Source organism: Agelaius phoeniceus, chromosome 36, assembly GCF_051311805.1.
Source record: "Agelaius phoeniceus isolate bAgePho1 chromosome 36, bAgePho1.hap1, whole genome shotgun sequence".
Lineage (NCBI taxonomy): Eukaryota > Metazoa > Chordata > Aves > Passeriformes > Icteridae > Agelaius > Agelaius phoeniceus.
The window spans coordinates 833562-858609 of record NC_135300.1 but is presented as its reverse complement, the minus strand read 5'-3'; the positions used below and the strand labels follow the sequence as shown (position 1 = coordinate 858609).

Sequence of the window (25048 nt, the reverse complement as noted above, 5' to 3'; positions counted from 1 at the left end):
GGGGAGTGTTAAAAAAAAACCCGACCCAAAACTCCTTTTTTTTTATATAAAACCTTTATTCAGTAAAAATATGGGGAGGGGGTCCCCCAAATCCCCCTTCCCTTTTTGTTTGGGGGGGGGGGGGGGGGTCCCAACCACGAGGCTGAGTGGGTGGGGGGGGGGGGGGGGTGGGGGCCACCCCCTTGATTTGGGGAGAGGGGTGGAAATAAATCCCCCCCCCCCAAAAAAAAAAAAAAATTCCTTTATATTTATTTTGATATTTTTCTATACAAAACAAACGCACACAATAAATATGGGGAGGGGGGCTTCAGGCGTGGGGGGGGGCGCGGGGGCAGCGGGGGGGGTCCTGGGCCGGGGGGGTCCCGGGGGGGCACAGGCAGCGGAAGGAGCCGGGGGTGTTGAGGCAGCGCCCGGGGCGGCACGGGGGGGGCACCCCCAAACACTCGTCCACGTCTGGGGGGGCGAAATTCGGGGTTAAAAGGGGAAAATTTGGGGTTTTTAGGGTTAAAAGGGGAAAAATTTGGGTTAAAAGGGGAAAATTTGGGGTTTTAGGGGGAAATTTGGGGTTTTTAGGGGGAGATTTGGGGTTAAAAGGGGAAAAATTGGGGTTAAAAGGGGAAAATTTGGGGGTTTAGGGGGAAATTTGGGGGGAAATTGGGAATTGGGTCTGGGTGGGCACCCCCAAACACTCGTCCATGTCTGGGGGGGCGAAATTCGGGGTTAAAAGGGGGAAATTTGGGGTTTTAGGGGGAGATTTGGGGGTTTTAGGGGGAAATTTGGGGTTAAAAGGGGAAATTTTGGGGGAAATTGGAAATTGGGGCTGGGTGGCATCCCCAAACACTCATTCACATCTAGGGGGGTGAAATTTGGGGTTAAAAGAAGAAAATTTGGGGTTTTTAGGGGGAGATTTGGGGGTTTTAGGGGGAGATTTGGGGTTAAAAGGGGAAAATTTGGGGGTTTAGGGGGAACATTTTGGGGGAAATTGGGAATTGGGTCTGGGTGGGCACCCCCAAACACTCGTCCATGTCTGGGGGGGCAAAATTCGGGGTTAAAAGGGGAAATTTGGGGTTTTTAGAGGAAAATTTGGGGTTTTTAGGGTTAAAAGGGGAAAATTTTGGGTTAAAAGGGGAAAATTTGGGGTTTTTGGAGGATTTTGGGGAGGCGTCTCGGATTTTTTTAGGGGTTTGGGGCTCTCAAGATTTGGGGTTTTTGGGGAGGGGTCTCAGGGATTTTTTGGGGAAGGGTCTCAGGATTTTGGGGTTTTTTCCCAGGGGTTTGGAGCTCTCAAAATTTGGGTTTTTTTCCCAATATCTGGGGTTTTTTTCAGGGATTTTGGGGCTCTAAGGATTTGGGTTTTCTCCCGGGGATTTCAGGGATTTTTTGGGGAAGGGTCTCAGGATTTTGGGGTTTTTCCCAGGGCTTTGGAGCTCTCAAAATTTACATTTTTTTCCCAATATCTGGGGTTTTTTTCAGGGATTTTGGGGCTCTCAGGATTTGGGGTTTTTTGGGGAGGGGTCTCAGGGATTTTTTGGGGAAGGGTCTCAGGATTTTGGGGTTTTTTTCCCAGGGGTTTGGAGCTCTCAAAATTTGGGTTTTTTCCCAATATTTGGGGTTTTTTTCAGGGATTTTGGGGCTCTCAGGATTTGGGGTTTTTGGGGAGGGGTCTCAGGGATTTTTTGGGGAAGGGTCTCAGGATTTTGGGGTTTTTTCCCAGGGGTTTGGAGCTCTCAAAATTTGGGTTTTTTCCCAATATTTGGGGTTTTTTCAGGGATTTTGGGGCTCTCAAGATTCGGGTTTTTTCCCGGGGATTTCGGGGGGATCTCAGGGGTTTTGGGGAGGGGTCTGGGGGGTTTTGGGGAGGGGTCTCACCCAGGCAGTCGAGGCGGGGCGGGGTCCAGGTGGAAGCCGGGGTCGCAGGCGCAGGTGAAGGCGTCGCCCACGCGGACGCAGCGCCCGTGGGTGCAGCCGCTCAGGACCCCGCACTCCTCCTCTCCTAAAGTGGGGAGGGGGCTTCAGACCCCCCACCCCCCCAGAAAAAAAAAACCCCAAAAAAAACCCAAACCCACCCCCCAAAAAAATCCCCCCCAAAAAACCCCAAAAAATCTGAAAAAAAACCCAAAACTCCACCGAAACTCCCCCTAAAACCCAAAACTCCCCCTAAAACCCAAAACTCCCCCTAAAACCCCAAATCTCCTCCAAAAAATCCCAAAACTCCCCCTAAAACCCAAAACTCCCCCTAAAACCCAAAACTCCCCTAAAACCCCAAATCTCCTCCAAAAAATCCCAAAACTCCAGGAAAATTCCCCCCAAAAACCCCAAACTACCCAAAACTCCCCAAAAAACCCAAAATCCTCCAAAAAAAATCCCCCAAAATTCGCCAAAAACCCAAAGTCCCCCCCCAAAAAACACCAAAATCCTCAAAACTCCCCTCAAAATCCCCCAAAATCCTCCCAAAATCCTCCCCCAAAACACCCCAAAAGCCAAAATCCCCCGTGAAAAAAACCCAAAAAACCCCCAAACTCCCCCCAAAATTCACCTGAAAACCCAAAATTCCCCCCCCAAAAAAAACCCCAAAAATCCCCCCAAAAAACCCCAAAAATCCCCCCAAAAAACCCCAAAAATCCCCCCAAAAACCCCAACCCTCACCTTCCTCTTCCTCCTCCTCCTCCTCCTCGGGGGTCCCGTGGGGTTGGAGATTCCATCGGGGGGGCTCAAATCGGGGTCCCCTCCCCCGGGGGGGGTCCCCAAAATCCTCGTAACGGGGGGGGAGGGGCGGCCGGGGGGGAGGGGCGTAAAGGGAGGGATCCCCCGCCCCTCCCCCACCCCCCACCAGGGGGTCGTAGGCCACGCCCCCTGCCCCACCCCCGTAATAAGGGGAGGGGTCGTAATGGGGGCGGAACCCCCCAAAAAATTCGGGGGGGCCCCCGTAAGGGGGGGGGAGGGGCCCGAATTGGGGCGGGGGGAAATTGGGGGAGGGGTCGTAGAGGGGGGGGGCGAAGTTTGGGGGTCTCAGGACGTTGCAGAGGAGCTCGAAATCGTCTGGGGGGGGGAGACAAAAAATGGGGTTGGGGGACCCCGAAATTTGGGGAGGGGGTCTTGAAATGGGGGGGATTTTAGGGAGGATTTGGGGGATTTTTGGGGGGTTTTTTTGGGGAGATTTTTTGGGTTTTGGGGGAGATTTTTTGGGGGGATTTTGGTGTTTTTGAGGGTTTTATTGGGATGGGGTTGGGGGGATTTTGGGGTTTTTTGGGGGGGGATTTTTGGGGGGAGTTTTGGAGTTCCTTTGGGGGGGATTTTTGGGGGGATTTTTGGGGTTTTTTTGGGGTGGATTTTTGGGGTTTTTTGAGGGGTGGGTTGGGGTTTTTGAGGTTTTTTTGGGGTGCGTTTGGGGGTTTGAAGGTGGGGTCTGATTATTGGGGGGGGGGGGGGGGGTCCAGTGTCCCCCATCCCGGGGGTCCAAACCCCTCCCCCTCCTGTTTAGGACCCCTCCCCAGTGCTCCCAGTTCCCAAACTGGTCCCAGTCCCACACTCATCCCAGCCCCCCCCGGTTTCAGAGATGGGTTTGGGGGTCCCGGGGCTGAATTTGGGGAGGGGTCGCGGGGGAGTGGGGGGGGGGGGGGGTCCAGCTGTGCCCATCCCAGGGGTCTCCCATCCCCTTTGAGCCCCCTCCCATCATTTCCCAGTGCTCCCAGTTCCCAAACTGGTCCCAGTCCCACGCTCATCCCAGCCCCTCCTGGTTTTGGGGATGGGTTTGGGGCTCCCGGGGCTGAATTTGGGGAGGGTCCCGGGGGTCTCACCGGAGCGGGGGGCGCGGGTCCAGCTGTGCCCATCCCGGGGTCCCACATCCCCCCAGTGCTCCCAGTTCCCAAACTGGTCCCAGTCCCACGCTCATCCCAGCCCCCCCCGGTTTCGGGGATGGATCCGGGGGTGCCGGGGCTGAATGTGGGGAGGGGTCGCGGGGGTCTCACCTCCTTGGGGGTACAGGGCTCCCATTCCCGGGGTCCCACATCCCCCCAGTGCTCCCAGTTCCAAACTGGTCCCAGTCCCACGCTCATCCCAGCCCCCCCCGGTTTCGGGGATGGGTTTGGGGGTCCCGGGGCTGAATTTGGGGAGGGGTCGCGGGGGTCTCACCGCTGTGCGGGGCGGGGCAGAGCGCGCACTCCATGCCCCAGGCCTGCCCGTACAGGCAGCAGCACTCGGTGTAGGTGACGGGGGCAGCGCGCCGGGGCCGCCCGCACACCAGGTCCGGCCCCACCTCCTGCCAGCACACGGCCAGGGACCCCTCTGGGGGGCGAGAATTTGGGGAGGGGTCTTAATTGGGGGGTGCCGAACCCTAAAAATTCACCCCCGTTATGGGAAACCCCAAAAATCGCCGTTAATGGGGACGGCAGGTAGCCCAAAAAAGCCCAAAAAGCCCAAAAACTCAGGTGAGCCCCGCCCCTCCATGGTCAGGGACCCCTCTGGGGGCGTAAAAATTTGGGGGGGGTCTTAATTGGGGGGTGCCGAACCCTAAAAATTCACCCCCGTTATGGGAAACCCCAAAAATCGCCGTTAATGGGGACGGCAGGTAGCCCAAAAAAGCCCAAAAAGCCCAAAAACTCAGGTGAGCCCCGCCCCTCCACGGCCAGGGACCCCTCTGGGGGGGCAAAAATTTGGGGAGGGGTCTTAATTGGGGGGTGCTGAACCCCTAAAACCCCTCCTAACGCCCCTAAATCCTCTCCTGACCCTTTTATACCCCCCTAAAACCCCTCCTAACCCCCCAAATATCCCCCTAAAACCCCCCAAATTCCCTCTAAACCCCCCCAATTGGGGGTCCCCTGACCCCCCCCGATATCGGGGACCCCCGGGCGCCCCCAGACCCACCCGGGTCGGTGTCGTTGGCCACGCAGCGGCGCTGGGAGGGGTCCAGGATGAGCGGGGGGGGGCAGGAGCACAGGTAGGAGCCCACGGTGTTGACACAGAGCCCCCCCAGGCACGGCTCGGCCTCGGCCGCCGCGCACTCGTCGTTGTCTGGGGGCAAAAATTGGGGGTCGGGGGGGATTTGGGGGATTTGGGGGGATTTGGGGGGGATTCGGGGTCTTAGCAGTGGAGTTTGGGGGGTATAAGGTGAGTTTAGGGGGATTTTGGGGTGTTTAAGGTGAGTTTAGGGGGGATTTTGAGGGGTATAAGTTGAGTTTAGGGGGATCTTGGGGATGTTTAAAAGGATTTTGGGGGGTATAGATTGAGTTTGGGGGGATTTAGAGGGGGTTTAGGGGGGATTTTAGGGGATTTAGAGGGGGTTTAGGGGGGATTTTGGGGGGTACAAGGTGAATTTGGGGGGGTATACATTGAGTTTAGGGGGAATTTTGGGGAGGTATAGAAGGATTTGGGGGGTATAAAGTGAGTTTAGGGGGATTTTGGGGTGTATAAATTGAGTTTAGGGGGATTTAGGGGGGATTTTGGGGGGGATTTGGGGAGTTTAGGGGGCTTAGGCACGGCTTGGCCTCGGCCGCCGCGCACTCGTCGTTGTCTGGGGGGCAAAAATTGGGGGTCAGGGGGGATTTGGGGCAGTTTAAGGGGGATTTGGGAGGATTTGGGGAGGATTTGGGGCAGTTTAAGGGGATTTGGGGGGATTTGGGGCAGTTTAAGGGGGATTTGGGGCAGTTTAAGGGGGATTTGCGGGATTTGGGGCAGTTTCAGGTGAGTTTAGGGGGGATTTTTTGGGGCGCATGGGTCCTGGCAGGTACAGAGAGACACAGACATGTCGTGGCAGGTCCTGGCAGGTACAGACAGAGACAAACAGGTACAGACGGACTCAGACAGGTACAGACAGACACAAACAGGTACAGACAGGTCCTGGCAGGTACAGACGGACACGAACAGGTACAGACAGACACAAACAGGTCCTGGCAGGTACAGACGGACACAAACAGGTACAGATGGACACAGACAGGTACAGACAGACACAAACAGGTACAGACAGACACAAACAGGTCCTGGCAGGTACAGACGGACACAAACAGGTACAGATGGACACAGACAGGTACAGACAGACACAAACAGGTACAGACGGACACAAACAGGTCCTGGCAGGTCCAGACGGACACAAACAGGTCCTGGCAGGTACAGACAGACACAAACAGGTACAGACAGACACAAACAGGTACAGACGGACACAAACAGGGACAGACAGACACAAACAGGTCCCGGCAGGTCCCGGCAGGTACAGAGAGACACAAACAGGTACAGACGGACACGAACAGGTACAGACGGACACAAACAGGTCCTGGCAGGTACAGACGGACACAAACAGGTACAGACGGACACAAACAGGTCCTGGCAGGTACAGACAGACTCAGACAGGTCCAGATGGACTCGGCCAGGTCCCGGCAGGTACAGACGGACACAAACAGGGACAGACAGACACAAACAGGTCCCGGCAGGTACAGACGGACACAAACAGGTACAGAGACACACAGACAGGTCCCAGCAGGTCCTGGCAGGTACAGACAGACACAAACAGGTACAGACGGACACAAACAGGTACAGATGGACACAAACAGGTCCAGACGGACTCGGCCAGGTCCCGGCAGGTCCCGGCAGGTACAGACAGACACAAACAGGTACAGACGGACACAAACAGGTACAGACAGGTACAGACGGACACAAACAGGTCCCGGCAGGTACAGACGGACACAAACAGGTACAGACAGACTCGGCCAGGTCCCGGCAGGTACAGACGGACACAAACAGGGACAGACAGACTCAGACAGGTCCCGGCAGGTCCCGGCAGGTCCTGGCAGGTGCGCGGCGCTCACCCACGCACTGCAGGTGCTCCTGCTCGAAGTAGAAGCCGCTGGGGCAGAAGCAGCTGAAGGAGGGGGCGGCGTTGACACAGAGCCCCCCCCGGCAGAGCTCGGGCCCGAACAGGGAGCACTCATCGACATCTGGGGGGGCAGAGACACCCCCGAATCGCAGGGACACCCCCAAATCACAGGGACCCCCCCCAAAATCACAGGGACACCCCAAAAGCACAGGGACCCCCCCAAAATCACAGGGACCCCCCCCAGGGTAAAAGGGACACAGGGACCCCCCCCTAAAAGCTACAGAGACCCCCCCAAAGCACAGGGACACCCCCAAAATCACAAAGACCCCCCCAAAATCACAAAGACCCCCCAAAGCACAGGGACCCCCCCAAACGCACAGGGACCGCCCCCAGGGTAAAAGGGACACAGGGACCCCCCCCCTAAAAGTGACAGAGACCCCCAGCAAACAGACAGGGACACCCCAAAAGGCACAAGAACCCCCCCAAAATCACAAAGACCCCCCCGAAAGCACAGGGACCCCCCCCAGGGTAAAAGGGACACAGGGACCCCCCCCCCAAAATCACAAAGACCCCCCCAAAAGCACAAAGAGCCCCCAAAAGCACAGGGACCCCCCCAGGGTAAAAGGGACACAGGGACCCCCCCCCCAAAAGCGACAGAGACCCCCCAGGACCCCCTCGTGGACCCCCCCAGGGACAAAGGGTGGGGGTCTCACCTGGGGGGGGGTCCCAGACTCACCTGCAGGGGGGCCCTGGGGGGTCTCGGGGAGGCGGCCGGGCCCGTGGGGACACAGGGACAGGTGAGCATCTGGGGGGGGGGGGTAAAGGGGGGGTCAGGGACCCCAAAATTCCCCCCCAAATTCTGTGTGTGCCCCCCTCCCCTGCTCCTCTCTTTAACCACACCTCAAATCTGCCCCATTTTGGGGGAGTACCAGGGGTCCCAAATCAACCCCAAATCCACCCCAAATCCCACCCAAATCCCACCCAAATCCCCCCCTAAATCCACCCTAAATCCCACCCCAAATCCACCCAAGATCCCACCCCAAATCCACCCTAAATCCCACCCCAAATCTGCCCCAAATCCACCCCAAATCCCACCCAAATCCATCCCAAATCTCACCCCAAATCCCCCCAAATCCACCCCAAATCCCATCCCAAATCCATCCCAAATCCCACCCTAAATCCACCCCAAATCCCACCCCAAATCCACCCCAAATCCCATCCCAAATCCCACACCAAATCCCACCCAAATCCCCCCTTAAATCCACCCTAAATCCCACCCCAAATCCCCCCAAATCCACCCAAATCCCCCCCTAAATCCACCCTAAATCCCACCCCAAATTCCACCCCAATTCCACCCCAAATCCCACTCCAGATCCATCCTAAATCCCCCCAAATCCTACCCCAAATCCACCCCAAATTCCCCCCAAATTCCCCCAAAATCAACCCCAAAATCCACCCCAAATTCCACCCCCAAATCGACCCCAAATTCCACCCCCAAATCCACCCCAAATTCCACCCCCAAATCGACCCCAAATTCCATCCCCAAATCCACCCCAAATTCCACCCCAAATTCCACCCCAATTCCACCCCAAATCCCACTCCAGATCCACCCTAAATCCCCCCAAATCCCTCCCCAAATCCACCCCAAATCCACTCCAAATCCACCCCAAATTCCCCCCAAATCAACCCCAAAATCCATCCCAAATCCACCCCAAATTCCCCCCAAATCCCCCCCAAATCAACCCCAAAATCCATCCCAAATCCCATCCCAAATCCACCCTAAATCCCCCCAAATCCACCCCAAATCCCACCCCAATTCCCCCCCAGTTGCCCCCTAAATCCCACCCCAAATCCCTCCCAAATCCACACCAAATCCCCCCGAAATCCCACTAAAATCCCCCCCATTCCCTTAAATCCTCCCCAACCACCCCTTAAATCCCCCCCAAACGCCCCCCGTGGTTTTTGGGGTGTCCCTCACCTGTGCCAGGTGTGGGGCAGGGCTGCCCGGGGCACTGTGCCCCCCATGCCCACCCCAGGGTGCAGCAGCACTGCGGGCGGGTCACGTTCGGGGCCAGGACCCCACAGGCCCTACTGAAACACGAGGCCACCCCAAAATCCCCAGCAGGGCTCTGGGGTCGGGTTTGGGGGCTTTGGGGTCCGGTCTGGGGGCTTTGGGGTCTGGTCTGGGGGCTTTGGGGTCGGGTTTGGGGGCTTTGGGGTCTGGTTTGGGGGGTTTGGGGTCGGGTTTGGGGGGTTTGGGGTCTGATTTCGGGGCTTTGGGGTCGGGTTTGGGGAGTTTGGGGTCTGGTTTGGGGTCTGATTTCGGGGCTTTGGGGTCTGATTTCAGGGGGTTGGGGTCTGGTTTGGGGGCTTTGGGGTCCGATTTGGGGAGTTTGGGGTCTGATTTCGGGGTTTTGGGGAACGTGGGGGCTTTGGGGTCTGATTTGGGGCGCTTGGGGTCTGGTTTGGGGGCTTTGGGGTCGCATTTGTGGGCTCTGGGGGATTTGTGGGTTCTGGGGGATCTGGGGCCGGCTTTGGGGGATCTGGGGGAGGCTCTGGGGGATCTGTGGGGTCGGCAGGGCCCCGCAGCGGCCGGTGACGGGGTCGAACTCCTGCCGGGAGTCGGGGCACAGGCACAGGAAGGAGCCCTCGACGTTCTCGCAGCGCTCGGCCCCACAAACCCCGCGCAGCGTCTGGCACTCGTCCACGTCTGGGGGATCGGGATTTGGGGTTTGGGGGTTTGGGACTGGGGGGGTTTGGAGTTGGGGATTTGGGATTTGGGATTCGGGATTGGGGGTTTGGGATTTGGGGGGTTTGGGGTTTAGGGTTGGGGATTTAGGATTGGGGCATTTGGGAGATTTGAGGTTGGGGATTTAGGGTTGAGAATTTGGGGTTGGGGGTTGGGGATTTAGGGGATTTGGGATTGGGGGATTTGGCAGATTCGGGGTTGGGGATTTGGGGGATTTGGAGTTGGAAATTTGGGGGATTTGGGATTTGGGGTGGGATTTGGGGCACAGGGACGGAGATTTGGGGCACAGGGACAGGGATTCGGGGCACAGGGATTTGGGGCACAGGGATTTGGGGCACAGGGACGGGGATTTGGGGCACAGGGACGGGGATTTGGGACACAGGGATTTGGGGCACAGGGATTTGGGGCACAGGCACAGGGATTCGGGGCACAGGGACGGGGATTTGGGGCACAGGGACGGGGATTTGGGGCACAGGGATTTGGGGCACAGGGATTCGGGGCACAGGGACAGGGATTTGGGGCACAGGGATTTGGGGCACAGGGATTTGGGACACCGGGATGTGGGGCACAGGGATTTGGGGCACAGGGCCAGGGCCAGGTGTCCCCAGCGCTGGTGGCCGTACCCACGCAGTGGTGGCCGTGCCGGGCGGTCTCGTAGCCGGGGTCACAGGCGCACTGGAAGGAGCCGGGCAGGTTGTGGCAGGTGGCGTGGGCACCGCACAGGGTCCCGTTGGAGCACTCGTCCACGTCTGGCACCGGGTGGGACAAAGGTTGGGGACATCCTGAGCTCCTTGGCCACCCCCCGGGCTTGGACTTTGGCCCCCTGTGTTCCCATCCCAGTCCCCGTGTCCATCCCAGTCCCTGTGTCCATCCCTGTCCCCATTGCTGTCCCTGTGTCCATCCCTGTCCCTGTGTCCCCACGTCCCCATTTCCATTCCCATCCCAGTCCCCACATCCCCATATCCCAATCCCATATCCATGTCCCCATCCTAATCCCAAATTCCCAAATCCCCACATCCCAATCCCATATCCCATATCCCGAACCCCAAATCCCAATCCCGAATCCCAAATTCCAAATCCCAGACCCGAAATCCCCAATCCCAAACCCCTCACTGATGCAGTCCCCGCCGTCCCCGGGCCTGAATCCCGGCTGGCACTCGGGCACAATCCCAATCCCATATCCCATATCCCATATCCCATATCCCATATCCCCCATCCCAAATTCCCAAATCCCCAATCCCAGACCCCTCACCGATGCAGTCCCCGCTGTCCCCAGGCCGGAATCCCGGCTGGCACTCGGGCACGCAGCGATAGGAGCCCGGAATGTTCTCGCAGCGCTGCGCCCCGCAGAGCCCGGCCCCGTACTCCTGGCACTCGTCCACGTCTGGGGTCCACAACATCGGGGACAATTGGGGACAATTGGGGACATTGGGATGGGGACATTGGGATGGGGACATCTGGAACCCCGGGAGCAGCTCCCGTACCACCCCATCCCTGTGCCAGTCCCAATTCCCGTGTCCCCATTCCCATCCCCATCTCCCAATCCCAATCCCAGTCCCCATATCCTCATTCCCATCCCAATCCCAATGTCCCCAGTCCCCATATCCCAATGTCCCCATATCCCCATTCCCATCCCAATCCCAATATCCCCAATCCCACCCCAGTCCCCATAACCCCATATCCCCTTACCCCCATTCCCATCCCAGTCCCTAAATCCCCACTCCAGTCCCCGTATCCCAACATTCCCAATCTATCCATTCCAGTCTCCACATCCCCATCCCAGTCCCCATATCCCCATCCCGATCCCATATCCCAATCCCAAATCCCAAATTCCCAAATCCCCAACCCCAGACCCCTCACCGATGCAGTCCCCACCGTCCCTGGGCCTGAATCCCGTCTGGCACTCGGGCACAATCCCATATCCCATATCCCAAATCCCAAACCCCAATCCCAAATTCCCAAATCCCAATCCCAATGCCCTCACCAATGCAGTCCCTGCCGTCCCTGGGCCGGAATCCCGGCTGGCACTCGGGCACAATCCCAAATCCCAAATCCCATATCCCAAATTCCCAAATCCCAATCCCAAACCCCATATCCCCCATCCCATATCCCAAATCCCCAACCCAAACCCCTCACCGATGCAGTCCCCGCCGTCTCCAGGCCGGAATCCCGGCTGGCACTCGGGCACAATCCCAAATCCCAAATCCCAAATCCCATATCCCAAATCCCCAATCCCAAATTCCCAAATCCCCAACCCAAACCCCTCACCGATGCAGTCCCCACCATCTCCGGGCCGGAATCCCGGCTGGCACTCGGGCACAATCCCCAATCCCAATCCCATATCCCATATCCCATATCCCATATCCCATATCCCATATCCCATATCCCATATCCCCAATCCCAATCCCCAATCCCAAACCCCTCACCGATGCAGTCCCCGCCGTCTCCAGGCCGGAATCCGGGCTGGCACTCGGGCACACAGCGATAGGAGCCCGGAATGTTCTCGCAGCGCTGCGCCCCGCAGAGCCCGGCCCCGTACTCCTGGCACTCGTCCACGTCTGGGGTCCACGACAATGGGGACAATTGGGGACATTGGGATGGGGACATTGGGATGGGGACATGGAGATATGGGGAGTCCCGGTGTCCCCATGCCCATCCCATTCCCCAAATTCCCATCCCATTCCCTAAACTCCCACCCCATTCCCCATTCTCCATTTCCCAAACTCCCACCCCATTCCTGAAATCCCCACCCCATCCCAAACCCCACCCCATATCCCAAACCCCACCCCATATCCCAAACTCCACCCCATATCTCATCCCCACACCCCATATCCCATTCCCACCCCATATCCCATCCCCACCCCATATCCCAAACTCCACCCCGTATCCCATCCCCACACCCCATATCCCATTCCCACCCCATATCCCACATCCCCACCCCATATCCCAAATCCCCACCCCATATCCCGGCCCCCCGTTCCCATTCCTCACCGCGGCACTCGGCCTTGGCATCGTCGGTGCGGAACCCGGCCGGGCACTGGCACTGGAAGGAGCCCTCGGTGTTGAGGCAGCGCCCGCCGGCACAGACGGCCCCGCGCTGGCACTCGTCCACATCTGGGGGGAGATTTGGGGTTTGGGATTTGGGATTTGGGACATTGGGACATTGGGGTTTGGGGTTTGGGATGTGACAATGGGGTGGGTGTGGCACAGATGGCCCCACGCTGGGACTCGTCCACATCTGGGGTTGGGAACATCAGGACTGGGATGACCATGGGGACACCAGGACTGGGACAATCCTGAGGACACCAGGACTGGAACAACCATGGGGACACCAGGACTGGGACAATGCTGGGGACACCAGGACTGGAACAACCATGGGGACACCAGGACTGGGACAATGCTGGGGACACCGGGACTGGAACAACCATGGTGACACCAGGACTGTGACAACCCCAGCCAAAGCCACAAGGCCCGAAACACCACAGTCCAACCCCAAAACCCATCCCAACCCCAAACCCACCAGCACCGCCACCCTCCAGGTGCCCCCCGAGGCTCCACGCGCTGTCCCCAGGTGTGCCCAGGTGCGTCACCCACCGGTGCAGGCGGTGCCATCGGCGGTGGCGGCGAAGCCGTCGGCGCAGAGGCAGCGGAAGGAGCCGGCCGTGTTGACGCACTCGCCGTGCGGGAAGCAGAAGTCGCCCTCCAGGCACTCGTTGACGTCTGCGGGGCCACCGCCAGGAGGTCACCCGGGGGCGGTGGCACCGCCGGGGCGTCCCCAAGGAGGTCCCCGCTCACCCTGGCAGGCGCTGGCGCCGGCGGTGGCGCGGTAGCCGCGGTGGCACTCGCAGCGGAAGGAGCCGGCGGTGTTGAGGCAGCGGCCGTGGGGGGCGCAGGGGGAGCCCCCCGAGCACTCGTCCACGTCTGGGGGGACATCGGGGTCACCAGGGGGACGTGGGGTCACCAGGGGGACGTGGGGACATCAGGGGGACGTGGGGACAGGAGTTATGGGGTGTCCAAATCCTCTAAGCCCCATGATGTGATGACCTCAAGTCATGGTTGTCCCCATGGCGTGGTGACCCCAAGATCTCATCCACGTCTGAGAGGACATCGGGGTCACCAGGGGGACGTGGGGACGTCAGGGGGACGTGCGGACATCAGGGGGACGTGGGGACAGGAGTTATGGGGTCTCCAAGTCCCCCAAGCCATGGTGACCCCATAACAGAGTGACCACAAGTCATGGTCATCCCATGGCGTGGTGACCCCAAGTTCTCATCCATGTCTGAGGGGACATCGGGGTCACCAGGGGGATGTGGGGACAGGAGTTATGGGGTCTCCAAGTCCCCCAAGCCATGGTGACCCCAAGTTATGGTGATCCCATACCAGAGTGACCCCAAGTCATGGTGACCCCAAGTTCTCGTCCATGTCTGAGAGGACATCGGGGTCACCAGAGGGACACGGGGACATCAGGGAGTGGTGACCACAGGAGTTATGGGGTCTCCAAGTCCCCCCAAGCCATGGTGACCCCAAGTCATGGTGACCCCAAGTTCTCATCCACATCTGGGGGGACATCGGGGTCACCAGGGGGACATCAGGGGGTGGCGACCACAGGAGTTCTGGGGTCTCCAAGTCCCCTAAATCACGGTGGCCCCAAATCATGGAGGCCCCATGGTGTGGTGACCCCATGCACTCCTCTGGGGGGTTTCTGGTGACACAGGTGACACTGAGGTGGCACACAGGTGACACACAGGTGGCACACAGGTGACACACAGGTGGCACACAGGGGACAGCGGTACCTGCACAGCGCCCCTGGCGCAGGTGGAAGCCGTCGGGGCAGGGCTGGCACCGGAAGGAGCCCGGGGTGTTCACGCACTCCTGGCCAGGACACGCCAGGTGATTCTCGCACTCGTCAATGTCTGAGGGGACATTGGGGACATCGGGGGGGACCCCGAGTCGTGGTGACCCCATAACAGTGACCACAGATCTTGGTGACCCCATAGCAGTGACCCCAAGGTCATGGTGACCCCATAGCAGTGACCACAGCTTGTGGTGACCCCATAACAGAGTGACCACAGGTCCTGGTGACCCCAAGTTCTTGCACTCGTCAATGTCTGAGGGGACATCGGGGACATCAGGGGGGACCCCAAGTTGTGGTGACCCCATAACAGTGACCCCAAGGTCCACAGGTCATGGTGACCCCGTAACGGAGTGACCCAAAGGATCACTGACCCCACAGCACAGAGCCCCCCTCCCCAATGCCCCCCAGTCCCATCCCAGTTTATCCCAGTCCATCCCAGTCCCTGCCAGTTTATCCCAGTCCATCCCAGTTTATCCCAGTCCCTCCCAATCCCTCCCAGTTTGTCCCAGTCCCTCCCAGTCCATCCCAGTTTATCCCAGTCCATCCCAATCCCTCCCAGTTTATCCCAGTCCATCCCAGTCCCTCCCAGTCCCTCCCAGTTTGTCCCAGTCCCTCCCAGTCCCTCCCAGTTTGTCCCAGTCCCTCCCAGTTTATCCCAGTCCCTCCCAGTCCCTCCCAGTCCATCCCAGTTGGTCTCACCCTGGCAGGGTTGGTCTCCCCCGTGCCCCCGGTACCCCCCCGGGCAGACGCACTCGAACCCCCCCGGTCGATTCTCGCAGCGCCCATGGGCGCAGGGCCCGGGCACCTGGGAGCACTCGTCCACATCTGCGGGCACAGGTCATGGGCACAGGTAATGGGGACAGGTAATGGGGACAGGTAATGGGCACAGGTGGGCACAGGTAATGGGGACAGGTAATGGGGACAGGTGGGCACAGGTAATGGGGACAGGTCATGGGCACAGGTAATGGGGACAGGTGGGCACAGGAGGGGTTTGGGAGGGCACAGGAGGGCACAGGTGGGCACGGGGGGGACACAGGTGGGCATAGGTGGGGTTTGGGAGGGCACAGGTGGGGGCACAGGTGAGGTTTGGGAGGGCACAGGTGTGCCCAGGTGTAGGTTTGGGGTGTGCCCAGGCGCACCCAGGTGTGCCCTGGTGTGGTTTGGGGTGTCCCCAGGTGTGGTTTGAGGTGTGCCCAGGTGTCCCCAGGTGTGCCCAGGTGTGGTTTGGGGTGTGCCCAGGTACCCTAGGTGTGTCCAGGTGTGGTTTGGGATGCCCAGGTGTGGTTTGGGGTGTGCCCAGGTACCCCAGGTGTCCCCAGGTGTGGTTTGGGATGCCCAGGTGTGGTCTGGGCTGTGCCCAGGTACCCCAGGTGCCCCCAGGTGTTTCGCTGACCTCGGCACTCGGTGCCCGCGGGCTCGGAGGTGAAGCCGGGGCCGCAGAGGCACCTGAAGCCGCCCACGGAGTTCTCGCAGCGCCCCGGGGAGCACGGAGGGGGCACCTGGCGGCACTCGTCGATGTCTGCGGGCACAGGGGGCACAGGTGGGCACAGGTGAGCTCAGGTAATGGGGATAGGTGGGCACAGATGGGGAGAGATGGGCACAGGTAATGGGGATAGGTGGGCACAGGTGGGCAGAGATGGGCACAGGTGGGCACAGGTGAGGTTTGGGAGGGCACAGGTGAGCTCAGGTAATGGGGGTAGGCGGGCACAGGTGGGCACAGGTGAGCTCAGGTGAGCTCAGGTGAGCACAGGTGAGGTTTGGGAGGGCACAGGTGGGCACAGGTAATGGGCAGGTCGAGCATGAACCCCCCAGAATCCCCCAGGAACTCTTTAAAGACCCCAAAACTCCCCAAAATCCCCCCCAAAATCCCCCCCAAGGACACCCCCAAAAACCCCTTTAAACCCCCCCCAAACCCCCTCAGGACCCCCAAAAATCCCCCCAGGACCCCTCCTGAAGCCCCCTCCCCACTCACCCACGCAATGGGTGCCCCCAAATCCCCTCCAAATCCCTTCCAGGACCCCCCAAAGACCCCCCCGAATCCCCCCAAAACCCCTTTAAACTCCCCAAATCCCCAAATCCCCCCCAAATCCCCCAAATCCCCCCAAATCCCCCATAAATCCCCCAAATTCCCCATAAATCCCCCATTCCCCACTCACCCACGCAATGGGTGCCCTGGGGGCTCAGCCAGGAACCCCCAAACCCCCCCCAAAACCCCAAATCCTCCCCCCAAATCCCCTTTAAACTCCCCCAAATCCCCCCAAAACCCCAAATCCTCCCGCCAAGACCCCCATAAATCCCTCCAAATCCCCCATAAATCCCCCATTCCCCACTCACCCACACAATGGGTGCCCTGGGGGCTCAGCCAGAAGCCCCCCAAGAAACCCCCTCAAATCCCCCCCAAAACCCCTTCAAAACCCCAAATCCTCCCTCAGGACCCCCCAAATCCCCCCCAAATCCCCCCAAAACCCCCATAAATCCCCCCAAATCCCCCCAAATCCCCCCAAAACCCCCATAAACTCCCCAGATCCCCCCCAAATCCCCGGTTCCCCACTCACCCACGCAATGGGTGCCCTGGGGGCTCAGCCAGGAACCCCCAAATCCCCCATAAATCCCCCATAAATCCCCCAAATCCCCTCAGGACCCCCTTAAACTCCCCAAATCCCCCATAAATCCCCCCCAAACCCCCCAAATCCCCCACTCACCCACGCAATGGGTGCCCTGGGGGCTCAGCCAGAAGCCCCCAAATCCCCCATAAATCCCCAAAATCCCCCCCAAATGCCCCAAATCCCCACTCACCCCACGCAGTGGGTGCCCTGGGGGCTCAGCCAGAAGCCCCAAATCCCCCAAATCCCCCAAATCCCCCAAATCCCCCATAAATGCCCCAAATCCCCACTCACCCACGCAATGGGTGCCCTGGGGGCTCAGCCAGAAGCCCCCAAATCCCCTCAGGACCCCCATAAATCCCCCAAATCCCCCCCAAATCCCCACTCACCCACGCAATGGGTGCCCTGGGGGCTCAGCCAGAAGCCCCCCCGGCACAGGCAGGTGTAGCCCCCTCCCCCCCGGGGCACGCAGCGCCCGGGGCCGCACACGGAGGGGTCGCGCTGGCACGGGGACACTGCGGGATCGGGGCCCATCAGGGCATTTTGGGCATTTTGGGGGATTGTGGGGGATTTTGGGGGATTTTGGGGGATTTTTGGGGGATTTTTAGGGAATTTTTGGGGGATTTTGGGGGATTTTTAGGGGATTTTTGGAGGATTTTTGGGGGATTTTTACCCCCAAAATCCCCTCAAACCCCCCCCCCCCTCAAATCCCCCACAAATCTCCCTTAAACCCCCCAAATCTCCCCCAAATGACCCCAAAGTCCCCCCAAAACCCTCCCAAACCCCCCATCCCAAAATCCCCCCTCAACCCCCCCCCAAAATCCCCCAAGTCTCCTCAAATCACCCCCAAATCCCCCCTAAACCCCCCAAATCTCCCTCAAACCCCCCCCCTCACAAATCTCCTCCCCGAAATCCCCCAAATCTCCTCAAAACCCCCCCAAATCCCCCCTAAACCCTCCAAAATCCCCCAAATCTCCTCAAATCACCCCCAAATCCCCCAAATCCCCCCGAAAATCCCCCAAATCCCCCTCAAACCCCCCTCCCCCCAAATCTCCTCCCCGAAATCCCCCAAATCTCCTCAAAACCCCCCCCAAAACCCGCCAAATCTCCTCAAAACCCCCCCAAATCCCCCCTAAACCCTCCAAAACCCCCCAAATCTCCCTCAAACCCCCCCCTCATAAATCTCCTCCCCAAAAATCCCCCAAATCTCCTCAAATCCCCCCAAAATCCCCCCCAAATCCCCCCAAATTTCCCCCAAAACCTCCCCAAGCCCCCCAAATCTCCTCAAACCCCCCCCCAAATCTCCCCCCCAAACCGCCCCAAATCCCCCCCAAATTTCCCCCAAACCTCCCCAAATCCCCCCAAATCCCCCCAAAACCTCCCCAAGCCCCCCAAATCTCCTCAAATCCCCCCAAATTTCCCCCAAAATCCTCCCCAAAACCTCCCCAAATCCCCCCAAATTTCCCCCAAAACCTCCCCAAATCCCCCCACATTTCCCCAAAACCTCCCCAAGCCCCCCAAATCTCCTCAAATCCCCCCTAAACCCCCCTAAACCCCCCAAATCTCCCTCAAATCCCCCCTCCCAGAAATCTCCCCCCCAAATCTCCCCAGATCCCCCCAAATTTCCCCCAAAACCTCCCGGAGCCCCCCAAATCTCCTCAAATCCCCCCCAGATCCCCCCAAATTTCCCCCAAAAACCTCCCCGAGCCCCCCAAATCCCCCCAAATTTCCCCCAAAATCCTCCCCAAATCTCCCCCAAATCCCTCCAAATCCCCCCCAAATCCCCCCAAAACCTCCCCAAATCCCCCCAAATTTCCCCCCAAATTTCCCCCAAATCCCCCCCAAATCCCCCCAAAACCTCCCCAAATCCCCCCAAATTTCCCCCAAAACCTCCCCAAATCCCCCCACATTTCCCCCAAAACCTCCCCGAGCCCCCCAAATCTCCTCAAATCCCCCAAATCCCCCCAATTTTTCCCCAAAATCCTCCCCAAAACCTTCCCAAATCCCCCCAAATCCCCCCAAAACCTCCCCAAATCCCCCCAAATCCCCCCCAAAACCCCCCCGAGCCCCCCCCCAGCCCCTCCCGGTCTCACCTGGCTCCGGGGGGGGCGGGGTGGGCAGGGCCCCCCCCAGGTGGGGGCTGGGCCGGGGCACCACGATCACCTCGGGCGCGGGGGGGGGCGGCGGGGGGGGCCCGGCCGGGGGGGGCTCCGGGGCTGGGGGAGGGGAGAAAAATAACGGGGGGGGGGAGGGGTTAAATTTGGGGGGGTTTGGGAGGGGTTTGGGGGGATTTGGGATTTTAGGAGCAGTTTTAGTGGGATTTTGGTCATTTTTGGGGGGTTTTTGGGGTTTTTTTTGGGGGGGGGTTCGGGGCTTTTCTTTTTGTTTGGTTGTTTTTCTTTTTGGGGTTTTTCTGGGTTTTTTTGGTCATTTTTGGGGGTTTTTTTGTTTTTTTTCGGGGGGGTTTGGGGCTTTTCTTTTGTTTGTTTGTTTGGGGGTTTTTCCGGGTTTTTTCTGGGTTTTCTTGGGTGTTTTTGGTTTTTTTCAGGGGTGTTTTTGGGCTTTTTTGTTTGTTTGTTTGGGGGTTTTTTTTCGGGGTTTTTCTGGGTTTTCTTGGGGGTTTTTGGGTTTTTTTTTTGTTTTTTTTTTGTTTTTTCCTGTTTTTATGTTTTGGGGTGCTCACCGGGGGTCATGGGGGTGCTCAGGGGGGGCCCCAGCGGGACCCCCGCCCCATCCTGGCCCAGGAATTGGGTGTTGATCCTCAGGTCCGAGGCCGAGTAGTGATAGCCGGGCCCGGCCGGGCAGATCTCCCGGAAACCCCTCTGCAATTGGGGGGGGTCCCAGGGCCACAAATGGGTCTGGGGGCTCACACGGGCAGGGGGGACACCCCCAAGGCACTGGGGGATCCCCCCAGCCCCCCAAAATCTGCGGCTTCCTCCCGAAATTTCCTGGACCCTTCCCCGAATTCCTGGGAACCCTCCCCGAATTTCTGAGCCCCTCCCCAAATTCTCAGACCCCTCCCCAAATTCTCAAACCCCTCCCCAAAAATTCTTGGGACCCCTCCCCAAAAAATTATTGGGACCCCCCTCCCCTCCTCCCCAAATTCTCGGAGCCTTCCCCAAATTTCTGGGTCCTTCCTTAAGATCTCAGACCCCTCCCCAAATTCTCAGACCCCTCCCCAAATTCTTGGACCCCTCCCCAAAAAATTATTGGGACCCCCCCTCCCCTCCTCCCCAAATTCTCAGAGCCTTCCCCAAATTTCTGGGTTCTTCCTTAAGATCTCAGACCCCTCCCCAAATTCTTGGGATCCCTCCCCAAATTCTTGGGATCCCTCCCCAAAAATTCCTGTTCCCCCCCCCAAAAAAAATTCCTGGGACCCCTCCCCAAATTCCCAGGTCCCTCCTGAACATCTCAGACCCCTCCCCAAATTCCCGACTTCCCCATCCTCATCCCCACCCAATTCTGGGGGTTTTTGGGGCATTTTTGGGCGGAATTTCGGAGTTTTTGGACTCCCCACACATCGAATTTTCCCCCCCCCCACCATTTCCGGGTGCTCCCAGAAATTCGGGAACCTCCCAAAAAATTTTGGGGAGGGGTTTTCAGGAACTCCAAAGCCCCCCAAAAAAACTTCGGGAGAGGGGGAGGGAAAAGCTCAAACTCCGCCTCATTTTGGGCCGAATTTTTGGCTTTTTTCACCCGAATTTTTTCCCCTTGATTTGAGGGGAGGTCTGATAATTTTGGAACCCCTGAAAAAATTTTGGGGAGGGGTCTCGGGAACTCCAGAGACCCCCAAAAAAACTTTGTGAGGGCAGGAGGGGATTGGGAGGGAAGAAAGCTCAAACTCCGCCTCATTTTTGGGCCGAATTTTGGGGTTTTTTCACCCGGATTTTTTCCCCGCGATTTGAGGGGGGGGTCTCCCCAGTTTGGGGCGGGGTCTCACCGGATCCGAAGGGGGGGCAGAGCAGGCAGGAGCCCCCCCAGGCTTTGCCCACGCGGCTGCAGCAGCAAACCTGGCGGGTGATGTTGCGCAGGGTGGGCAGCGCGCAGCCCCCGCCCTCCCGCAGCAGCCGGAAACAGGGACCGCGGGCCTCGGACAGCACCTGCTGGGCTGGGGGGCGGCTGGGTCAGAGCACAGTTCATCCCAGTTTGTCCCAGTTCATCCCAGTTTGTCCCAGTCCATCCCAGTTTGTCCCAGTTCATCCTAACCCATCCTATCCCAGCCCATCCCATTCTATCCCTTCCAGACCTGGTGGGTCTGGGGTCTCCCACAGGCCTCGGACAGCACCTGCTGGGCTGGGGGCCGGCCGGGTCAGCGCCCGGTGCGGCCCAGTGCGGCCCAGTTCGTCCCAGTTTGTCCCCAGTTCATCCCAGTCCATCCCAGTTCATCCCAGTTTGTCCCAGTCCATCCCAGTCCGGCCCAGTCCCATCCTAACCCATCCTAACCCAGCCCATCCTATTCTATCCCTTCCAGATCTGGTGGGTCTGGGGTCTCCTGCGGGCCTCGGACAGCACCTGCTGGGCTGGGGGGCCGGCCTGGTCAGCGCCCGGTGCGGCCCAGTTCATCCCAGTTTGTCCCAGTTCATCCCAGTTCATCCCAGTCCCATCCTAACCCATCCTATCCCAGCCCATCCCATTCTATCCCTTCCAGACCAGGTGGGTCTGGGGTCTCCCGTGGGCCTCGGACAGCACCTGCTGGGCTGGGGGCGGCCTGGTCAGCGCCCGGTGCGGCCCAGTCCATCCCCAGTTCATCCCAGTCCATCCCAGTTCATCCCAGTCCATCCCAGTTCATCCCAGTTCATCCCAGTTTGTCCCAGTTCATCCCAGTCCATCCTAACCCAGCCCATCCCATTCTATCCCTTCCAGACCAGGTGGATTTGGGGTCCCTCCGAGCCTCTGACAGCACCTGGAGAGCACCTGGAGCCCTCCCAGTCCATCCCAGTCCATCCCAGTCCATCCCAGTTCATCCCAGTTTGGCCCAGTCCCATCCTAACCCATCCTGTCCCAGCCCATCCCATTCCATCCCCATTGGGCCCCTTCCAGACCAGGTGGGTTCAAAATCCCACAAACGACCCCACAAAGGACCCCACACGTGTCCCTACAGATGCAGCAGGAGGGGGACGAGTCCAGCAGGAATCGCACCCCAAACCATCCCCACCATTCCAAATCCCACAATTATCCCACAAATGACTCCATAAATGACCCAAACCCCAGAGATAATCCCATAAATTACCCCAAATCCCACTAAAACCCCATAAATCCCAAACCCTGCTCACAGATGCAGCGGGAGCGGGAGGAGTCCAGCAGGAATCGCACCCCAAACCCATTCCCAACCTTCATAAATGACTCCAAACCCCACAGATAACCCACAAACCCACAGATAGCCCCAGAAATGACCCCAAACCCACAGATAACCCCACAAATGACCCCAAACGCCCCAAATGTCCCTACAGATGCAGCGGGAGCGGGAGGAGTCCAGCAGGAATCCCACCCCAAACCCATTCCCAACCTCCATAAATGACCCCAAATCCCACAGATAACCCCACAACTGACCCCAAACCCCACAAATAACCCCACAAATGACCCCAAATCCCACAGATAGCCCCATAAATGACCCATAAACCCCAGAAATGTCCCTACAGATGCAGCGGGAGCGGGAGGAGTCCAGCAGGAATCCCATCCCAACCCCATGAATCCCACAGATAATGCCATAAATGACCCCAAACCCACAAATGACCCCATAAACCCCAGAAATGTCCCTACAGATGCAGCGGGAGCGGGAGGAGTCCAGCAGGAAGCCGGCGGGCACAGGCAGGCGAAGCTGCCGCGGGTGTTGGTGCAGAGCCCGAGCTGGCACAGAGCCCCCTCCTGGCACTCGTCCACGTCTGGGGGGACAGACGGACACGGGGGGGGTCAGTGGGGACCCCCCGAGCCTGAAAACCGGATCCCAAAATTCCCCCATCCCAAAATTCCTCCATCCCAAAATTCCCCCATCCCAAAATTCCCCATCCCAAAATTCCCCCATCCCCAAGAAAATCCCCTGTCCTAAAATTCACCATCGCAAAAATTCCCGGATCTCAAAAAACGCCCGTCTGAAAAAAATCTCCATCTTAAAAAAATCCCCAGCCCAAAAAATCCCCTGATCCCCAAAATTCCTCATCCCAAAGGACCCCGATCCCAAAATTCCAGATCTTAAAATATCCCCGTCACAAATTCCTGTCCCCAAAAAAAATCGCCATCCCAAAAAAAATCCCCTGATCCCAAAATTCCCCATCCCAAAGGACCCGATCCCAAAAATTCCCCCGATGCCAAAAATTCCTAATCCCCATCCCAAAAAATCCTGATTTTAAAGAAATTCCCGATCTTGAAATCCCCTGATGGCAAAAAAATCCTGGCCCTGAAATTCCCAATGCTAAAATTCCCCATCCCAAAAATTCCTGATTGCGAAATTCCCGGATGCCAAAAATTCCCGATCTCAAAAAAATCCCCATCCCAAAATTCCTGGCCCCAAAATTCCCCATCCCAAAAAACCCCAATCCCAAATTTCCCCCCGAAAATTCCCGGTTTTAAGAAACCATGATCTCAAAAAATTGAACTCCCAAAAATTCCGATTTAAAAAAAATTCCCGATCTCGAAAGCGCCCGATCCCAAAAAAAATCCTGGCCCCGAAATTCCAATCCTAAAATTCCCCATCCCAAAAATTCCTGATCCCAAAAACTCCTGATCCAAAAATTCCTGATCCCAAAAACTCCTGATCCGAATTCCTGATCCCAAAAATTCCTGATCCCAAATCCCAAATCCCGAAATCCCAAATCCCAAATCCCAAATCCCAATCCCTCTCACCCACGCAGGTTCCGTTCTGCCGCTGGAATCCCTGCGGGCACGGCTCTGCAAGGGGGGTGGCACCATTGTCACCTTCGTGTCACCTTTGTGCCACCTTTGTCACCCCCATCAATGTCCCCGTGTCCCCCCCCTGTGCCCCCTTCCCCCTGCGATGTCCCCGTGTACCCCCCCCCCGGTATTTGTCATCCCCTCAATGTCCCCATGTCCCTCCCTGTGTCCCCCCCCGGTGTCCCCGTGTCCTCCCCCCCCCGCTGTTTGTCCCCCCTGGTGTCCCGGTGTCACCCCCCGATGTCCCCCCGTGTCCTCCCCGGTATTTGTCACCCCCCGATGTCCCCAAAAAATCGGGGACATTTGTCACCACCCCGATGTCCCCCCCCCACAGTGTCCCCGATGTCCCCCCCCCGGTGTCCCCGTGTCCTCCCCCCCCGGTGTTTGTCACCCTCAATGTCCCCGATGTCCCCCCCCATGTCCCCCCCATGTCCCCATGTCCCTCCCCGGTGTCCCCGATGTCCCCGTGTCCCCCTCCCCGGTGTTTGTCCCCCCCTGATGTCCCCGTGTCCCCCCCCATGTCCCCCCCATGGCCCATGTCCCCCCCCCCGGTGTCCCCGTGTCCCCCTCCCCGGTGTTGTCCCCCCCTGGTGTCCCCATTGTGCCCCCCCATGTCCCCCCCAGTGTCCCCGATGTCCCCCCCCTGTGTCCCCGTGTCCTCCCCCTCCGGTGTTTGTCACCCCCCAATGTCCCTGATGTCCCCCCCCATGTCCCTCCCCGGTGTCCCCGTGTCCCCCCCGGTGTTTGTCACTCCCCAATGTCCCCGTGTCCCCCCTCCCCGGTATTTGTCACCCCTCGATGTCCCCCCCCCAATGTCCCCGATGTCCCCCCCCCATGTCCCCCCCCGGTGTCCCCGATGTCCCCGTGTCCCCCCCCGGGTGTCCCTTACGGGCGTGGCCCTGGCACGGGTGACACTCGCGGACCCCCCAGGCGACCCCGGCCCCCCCCCGGCAGCAAATGTCCCTGGTGCGGAGCCCGGGCAGAGGGGAGCTGCACTGGGGGGGAATGGGGGAAAAACGGGGGAAAACGGGGAAAATAAATGGGGGAAAATGGGAAAAATAAATGGGGGGAAATGGGGGAAATATGGGAAAAATAAATGGGGGAAAAACGGGGGGAAACGGGAAAAATAAATGGGGGAAATATGGGGG

The 25048-nt window shown here is 58.8% G+C and overlaps 1 protein-coding gene across 1 annotated transcript; it reads right to left on the bottom strand.

Annotated features, from left to right (window-relative positions):
• Positions 1-195: 195 nt before the first annotated feature.
• LTBP4 (latent transforming growth factor beta binding protein 4) lies at positions 196-24904 on the bottom strand (the record flags this gene model as incomplete). Its single annotated transcript, XM_077192877.1, is given in 26 exon segments — positions 196-453; positions 1870-1993; positions 2647-3039; positions 4132-4284; positions 4864-5010; positions 6798-6926; positions 7542-7610; positions 8784-9515; positions 10178-10303; positions 10807-10938; positions 11981-12112; positions 12546-12668; positions 13149-13274; positions 13350-13475; positions 14348-14467; positions 15109-15234; positions 15803-15928; positions 17402-17527; positions 19106-19228; positions 19696-19834; positions 20554-20639; positions 20953-21120; positions 22773-22811; positions 22814-22894; positions 23853-23897; positions 24790-24904. Coding segments are annotated over 26 exon segments (4011 nt in total), but the record flags the coding sequence as incomplete, so codon positions are not given.
• Between the last annotated feature and the right edge of the window lie 144 nt (positions 24905-25048).